At 47.8% G+C, this 6,954-nt stretch overlaps 4 protein-coding genes across 4 annotated transcripts; all 4 read left to right on the top strand.

Moving 5' to 3' along the window:
• Positions 1-702: 702 nt before the first annotated feature.
• On the top strand, positions 703-2,181 carry TEOVI_000495100 (clathrin coat assembly protein, putative; the record flags this gene model as incomplete). Its single annotated transcript, XM_067221784.1, has 1 exon — positions 703-2,181. The coding sequence occupies one exon, from the start codon at positions 703-705 to the stop codon at positions 2,179-2,181; it is 1,479 nt and encodes a 492-aa protein (XP_067077885.1).
• Positions 2,182-3,722: 1,541 nt separating this feature from the next.
• Positions 3,723-4,247, top strand: TEOVI_000495000 (uncharacterized protein; the record flags this gene model as incomplete). Its single annotated transcript, XM_067221783.1, has 1 exon — positions 3,723-4,247. The coding sequence occupies one exon, from the start codon at positions 3,723-3,725 to the stop codon at positions 4,245-4,247; it is 525 nt and encodes a 174-aa protein (XP_067077884.1).
• Positions 4,248-4,465: 218 nt separating this feature from the next.
• TEOVI_000494900 (60S ribosomal protein L17, putative) lies at positions 4,466-4,966 on the top strand (the record flags this gene model as incomplete). Its single annotated transcript, XM_067221782.1, has 1 exon — positions 4,466-4,966. One exon carries the CDS (start codon positions 4,466-4,468, stop codon positions 4,964-4,966), a length of 501 nt encoding a protein of 166 aa, XP_067077883.1.
• Positions 4,967-5,221: 255 nt separating this feature from the next.
• TEOVI_000494800 (uncharacterized protein) lies at positions 5,222-6,637 on the top strand (the record flags this gene model as incomplete). Its single annotated transcript, XM_067221781.1, has 1 exon — positions 5,222-6,637. One exon carries the CDS (start codon positions 5,222-5,224, stop codon positions 6,635-6,637), a length of 1,416 nt encoding a protein of 471 aa, XP_067077882.1.
• Positions 6,638-6,954: the final 317 nt, after the last annotated feature.

Here is a 6,954-nt window from a genome sequence, read left to right as displayed (position 1 = left end):
GGGGGGGGGGGGGGTTCTGCTTTGTTGAAGTGAGCGCTGGTGGTGTTTTGATTGCAAGTGCTGAACAAATGGCAACATTACATGATTGCCCTTGAAGTGTCTGTATACACCCTGATGGGTGAGCGGAGCACATTTCTTTATGTTAGACGGCGGTTGTGGTGCTGAAATTTATCATAGCTGCCTGTGAGTGCCCATCTCGACCATCCAAGGATACTTAGATATTGTTCACTGTTTCCATATTCTTTGTTATTTTTTAAAGGCGAGGTTAAGTAAAAGTAGATTGCTGCATATTGCATTTGTGCGTAGGCCAGTACCGGCGGTTGATCTCACGAAAATTACTTTTATTTTTGTGGTTAACAATAACCCCTCTCCTGCCTGGTTATTCCCAACGAGTGTGTATGGATCTGATGTTCTCTTCCAACCACAGTGATTGGACCCACTGCTGTACTGGTCGGCGCAGAATTTGCCGAAGCTTTTGTTTTAATATCTACCTTGCGGTAAGAGGAATCTTGCGAATAACGTGTAAGCAAAAGTGTCAAAAACCGAACGCTTCGATGTCCCCCTCCAAATTCGAAGTTTGAGAATTTACCTGGATGCTGGTGCCTAACCTACCCTATTTCCCCCTTTTTTCCCCTGCGATTGTGTCTCGTGTAGTCAGGTTGCCGAAAGGCTCAAAGTTAATTACATCGCAACATCGGTTCGATGAACTCTAAAGACACGAATGAGTTGAAAAGGGGTGCTGGGTACCTAAAAGAAAAAGCAATAATTGGGCTTACGCGTGTGACGGGAAATGAACTGGATCGTGCCATATACAAAGTTACAAGTCACAAGCTTAAGGCCCCTAAGGAGAAGCACATGCAGCGGGTTTTGGCCGCGACACGCGGATATAGTAGCCAGAAAACTCACAAAGGTCGCAACACATGCGAGTACATTGTTTCTGAGTTTGAGAAGCGTCTTCATACACACAACTGGATCGTTGTATTGAAAACGTTGGTGACGTTTCATCGCTTAATGAAGGATGGTTCGGACGAGGTGAATAATTGTATACAGCAAAACCGTAATATTTTTTGCTTTCGCAACATAAAGGACCTTTCAGAGAGTTCCGAAGGGGCCGTACAAAGTGTGTTTATCCGCCAGTATATGTATTACCTCGAGGAGCGTTCCTCTTCTCAACGGAAGCTAGGTGCTTCTAAACGTATGGAAAACAGTGAATTTGGCGTTTTTCTTCGGTCCCTCGATGTTGACACTCTTGGCCCCGTCTTTGAGTCGCTGTTGGTGCAACTTTCTGCACTTGTCGAGGTACAGTACAAGGAGGCTATAGTTGACAACTTTTGCACGATGGAGGCTTTTCAAAGGCTGGTGAACGATGGGAAGCTACTCTATCAGATACTTTCAGACCGGGCAATCTTTATACTTGACGGCTTTAGTGGGTTTACTCTTCAGCAGAAAAAGGATTGGGTAAGGCGGTATCGGGAATACACTGTAGTGGGAGAGAGACTGCGCTTACTTTTCGAATCAATCGCAAACTCAAAAAGGATGTTTGACGAACCTCCTCCACCCCTAAAGGCGCTTCCCGGGTCTTTATTAGAGAGCCTGGAGAGAGAAGTCCGTTTGAGTAGCATAGCTCACGAGGACATAACCGAGACGCTCGAGAGTCTGGGTATAACTGCCGATGAAAAGACCCCACTGAAGGCGACAACTTCAGATGGCACAATGGCAATATACTCACCAGTGGGGACTGAGAAGGCGCTTGACACCACAGAGACAGGAGCACCTCCGGTCACTGAGCCCAAAAAAGAGTCTGGTTTCTCAATTGATGATCTGTTTGTACCTCCTCCTGTCACCGACTCTCATCAACAAACATCTTATAACCCGTCCACAATACCTCAAGGTACCCAGATGGAGGGGCCCCTTATTCAAACTGAGGCGAACCCAAACATGACCTACACTTTCCCAACCGGGGTTCCTGTTGGTCAAAACTTCTTCGGCCAACAACCGACAGGGAATTCATTGACGTGGGAGGCCCCCAGCCCTGCACCGGGTTCGATGCAACCGCAGTCTGCGGCGGGCATCGTTCCCTCGTGGAGTGATTCGTCAGCATCATGGGGTCGAGGTAATTGCGGTAGCAATACTGTGGATCCGTTTAAGGATCTTTACGCGAGCCAGAAGGGAGGCCAGTAGTCGAGTGGCAGGATGAAAACGTTTTCCAATTATTCAGGTCGTGTGTTGGTGCAGTGGTTGGGTCTGGGTAAAATACTGTGTCCTTATCACTGAGGTAGTGAATATATATATATATATATATATATGTTGATGTGTGCCTGATAGGCGAGATCACCACCTATTGGCCCGTGCGGCGACTGCTTTCCTTCTTTTGTGCGGTACTAGGAGACTGAGGGTTGTAAGGGACTTCCCCTATTCCTATGTTGCCCTTTTGGGACGGCCTAGCGAGGGCGTGACAGTAGTGGTGCTACTTGAGGTGGGAAAGATTTTGGAACCTCTGTATTTGCGTTTGGTAGAGGTGGGTTGGCCGCACATCGGGGGTGGACGAAGAAAAATCAGTTGTGTTTTTTTGATTACTGTTTTTGTTCTCGGGGATACTTATAGCGGTGCACGGTTTTCGAATCTGGTGCCCGGGCTACGAAAGGGTGTTTTGAGGAGGGGGAGGATCAAAAGTAACGCCCTTTTCGTAATTCTGATGCTTATTACCCTCCATTTTATTGATGCTCGTGTTTCGAGGTTGTTTAATGGTGGCATTTCCCTTGTAGGGAAGCTTCTCTTTGTTGTTTGTGGCCCTTTTTTGTTCCTTAAGGAAAACCCGGACCGCACCCGTACTTGCATGAATCAGGTTTTTACGCAATAGGTCGGCGGTATTTGGGGTCCTCTACCGCGACCCGAAACCGACACCCAAACAAGTTATCATTTCTCTTTTTTTTTTTTTTGCGGGACTTTATTCTTGTGGTATAGAATGGCTTGGATTCCCCCCTTACTGACTGTACTCCCAACACGCTCGGCCCTTCCGTACGGCTGCATTTTCGTGTAGGCGACGCAACCGGCGGGTGGTGGTTGTTTTTATGCTTTGCGTGGGGCTTGGTGACCTGTGGCACATGTTCGGTGATTTCAGGTCAAGAATTATTTTTTATGTGCCCGCTTTCAGTTGATTCTATTCGTACCACCACTTTCCCCCTTCTATTCATAACTTAGTAGACGGTATTTGTGAAAATGTGCTAGGGAATTGCCGCACTTCAGTGCGTTGTGGGCGTTTTTGAAGATACGGAGTTCTTGTTAATTCCCACGTTGACATACTTTATTTGCTTTCTTACTTGTGCTTCAGATTCCTAAGCTCCTCAATATTTTTGAGTGTTGCATTTTTTTAATGATGTTGTTGTACTACGTAGGGCATCCATGGAAGAGCAAAGTAAAGCATATATCATTTGTGATGGGTGAAGGAAGGGCGTTTTGACAAGTGCAATGCATGCCCGTGGTCGCTGTAGTTTTTTGCCGTTGTATAACCGCTCACAAAACTCCCATCCCTCGAGTGAGTATGCACGTTGCTCAATCGTAGTGTGGTGCGTGTGGTGCCCGTTATTTTCGTACTTTTCAAACATTTTCATGCACCGAGTATATGCTGCAGTTTCCGCTCATATTTCATTTTACCCCCGATTTTTTATTCTTTGACTTCCTCCCTCCAGTTGTTCAACGATTAGAAGCGTTCCGACAAGGTTATGAGGGCTCTCCGCCTAACTACATTTATCACTGCCACTAGTGCCGTTCGCTTACAATCAGGAGGAAATTATGGTCGGCAACCTCCACGCGAATATCGCCAACGACCCCACCAACCTCAGCATCGTTTTGGTGGCCCCCGTGACGGACGGCCGCAGAGGGGTTCCCCGCCTCCTCAGGGGTCTTCCTATGGCGGGTCTTGCAATAGGTTGAGCGAACCGCAGTTGGTGGCCAAACTGTTAGAGCACTTTCCTGTGGGTAAGACATCTATCCCAGTAAACAAGTGGGCGCCTTTTGTGCCCGAGGACATTCAAGAAGCGTTGGTACCCTTTGGGGGGTTGGCTCATTTTGCAGCGTCACAGACTAATTTCTTCATTGTTCGCAAGGAAAACGGGTTGACAGTTGTAACGCTTTCTACGATGGCCTCCACGTTGTGTGTAGAAAGGGAGAAAAGTATCAAAAAACGTGAAGAGAAGGCAGCAGCTTACGCTGCTCGCCGCCGCGACCAACCGCGGCGTTCACACTAGAGCAACCAAACTGTTGACGGTATGACTCAGCGTAGTTTCTAGCGAGGTTTTCCCCCTCTTAATGTTAAGTAGGTATGCGTACGGAGCGAGCCTGTCATTCCACCCGTATGCTGTCTTCTCATTTCTTGGCCATCCTTTCCTTTGTTCTCACTTTTCTATATTATTATGATTGTCATTCGGTATGTTTGATTTCTGTTGCAAGGGGTAGGGATTAGGCCATGGTGCATTACTCCCGCAAGCCACAGGTTTCCTCGAAGACAGCCAAGGCGAAGATCGCCGACCTCCGCTGCCACTACAAGAACACCTTCGAGACGGCTAATGTGATCAACGGCATGAAGCTGCGTAAGGCCCAGCAGTTGTATCGGCAGGTCCTCGCCAAAACCCGCTGCATTCCCTTCAAGCGTTACAATGGAAAGATTGGCAATACGGCACAAGCCAAGGAGTGGGGACAGACGAAGGGACGCTGGCCACGCAAGTCCGTTGTAGCGATGCTCTCATTGTTGAAGAATGCTGAGGCAAATGCCATCGAGAAGGGACTCGACCCCGGAAAGATGGTCATTAAACACGTTCAGGTGGATCAGGCCCCTCGCGTGCGTCGCCGTACGTTCCGTGCCCATGGCCGCATAACGCCGTACATGCGCAGCCCGTGCCACGTACAGCTCTTCATGACCCAGCCCCAGGAGCGCGTCCCTGTTCCCAAAAGCAAACCCAAGAAGTAGGCCGCTGATGGGCTTGTCCTTAACACTCATTTATTGGTACAAGTATTTACTTTATTTTTTCTGAACATCATGAGCGCATCATCATGCTGCTGGTGCTGAAGTAGAGTTCCATGTGACCAGATATTTTCCGTTATCTTGGTTGTGGTTCTCGGCAGCTTGATAACGACTCAGCTCGCAGTGTTTTCACTCTCTCCTGTCTTTCTTTCCTTTATGCTTTTTTTTCCTGCGCTCCTTCTGGGTTAGTCGGCTACGGGAATGTTCACTGTATCTTCATCGATGCGCTGCGGAACTGCATATCGGACGGCCGCCGATCGATGTCAGGTGAGTCGTTATCATCAGCAACTCGTAGATAGCAGATACTGGAACTGTTCAACCCCTTCACAAGCGTTGTCCACTTTGAGCGTACTGGTTCGATCACGCACGGTCGTTGATGCACTTGACGTGGCCGCGTTAGGAGCGCTGGAAGCCATGGCTCCCAGCATGACGCAGGGTGAACGTACATTGCTTCAGAAGTTTTCAACATTTTTGAAATTCAAAAATACCACTTGTCTACCGCCCGCTTCACCTCATGAGTCGAATGCGTCCCCCCTCACGGGGGACCCTAACGTCAATGTAGTCGCCTTGTACACTAAGCTTATGGGGGAGAAGCCTTCGGTAGCTGTGGAGGAGATCGGGTCCATTTCGTTTTCATCCGATTCGATCCTTCAACTCAGCACGGTGGGTGCTCTGATGTTATTTGAGATGATGGTTTCTACGACATTTCAACCTTGTGCCAGTTGGCGGATTGAGGATAACATCGTCGCTCTTCTTAACCACCTAAGGAATACTGTGATCCGCGGTGATACTGTCGATTCCAGAACTCTAGGGTGGATCATGTCGAAGCTTAACAGCGCAGGCTCGCCTATTGCTTGTCGTCCCTCAGAGTGTGGCCGCCTTTTCAAGGCTTGTGTGAAGCGTCTCAATGATATCCTACCGCAGATGTCGGTGAATGAATGTCTTCAGATACTACCCCTAATCGACACTACAGCTTACGAGAGGCCGTTTATAGTTTGTGTGGAGATTGTTAAACGTCTCGATGCTTGCTCTGAGATAGAACTCAGTGACGTGCGGACATCGACGCTGCTTTCCGCATTGAGGTGTGAAGATGTGACGTTAAAGACTTTCATGAAAATCTGCCGTGTTATTTCGAAGGAATTCCGTATAGTGGAGCTCAGTAAGGGTGAAAGTTTGCTTTTTCTTACAATTTTAGTGGCACGCCTCAACTCCAGTGCTTCGGCCGAAGATGTTGGAATCATTGGGAACAATGGGAAGGTGTGGGAGGCCCTTTTTGCGCAACTTTACGTGGATACCGGTGACATGAGCGTCGTCGAGTGCATTGAAGCGCTTATGTGTTTGGAGGTTTTATATTTTTCTCCCCTCATAACTGCGGTCCCAGGTGGCTTGGTTGAGAAATTGAAGAAGAGAGTGTTTTTTGTTATTCGGAAGGCCATGAAACAAAGACATGTAACCGCTCAGGAGGTTGAGCTCTTTCTCAAATCCCTACAGCGCCTAGGGGAATTGCTCAAGAGGTGTCTTCTTTTCCCTTTGCTTGAGAAAGACACGGCAATAATCACGGAGCTTCAGGCAGAACTGGCACTTCGTTTAGTACAGCAAAGTGTAAATACAGCTTGACAGGTAAGTGTTTCACTGTCCGTGGCTGCGGGTCGTTCTTTTTTGTTTGCCACGTTTTCCCTCTCTAATGTCGGAGTATCGAGGTTCTGAGTGTGTATTATGTTGTTGTGGACCGTTTTTCTCCTTTGTCGTATTTGGGGTTCACTTGCGATTGGCGGCCAGGGCTTCAGACACGTCATTAAGAAAAAATTTAAGGGCGTGATGGGAAAGGGATTTTCTTCGCTTTTATGGTATCTTCACGAAGTTATACCTTACGCTGTGAGAATGAAAAGTGTTTCTATTTTCCTTCTTTAAAGGTTAGCCAATTCATATATATT

This window comes from Trypanosoma equiperdum (assembly GCF_001457755.1).
Source record: "Trypanosoma equiperdum strain OVI genome assembly, contig: ctg_1480, whole genome shotgun sequence".
NCBI classification, from domain to species: domain Eukaryota; phylum Euglenozoa; class Kinetoplastea; order Trypanosomatida; family Trypanosomatidae; genus Trypanosoma; species Trypanosoma equiperdum.
This window is presented reverse-complemented; position numbering and strand designations above follow the sequence as displayed.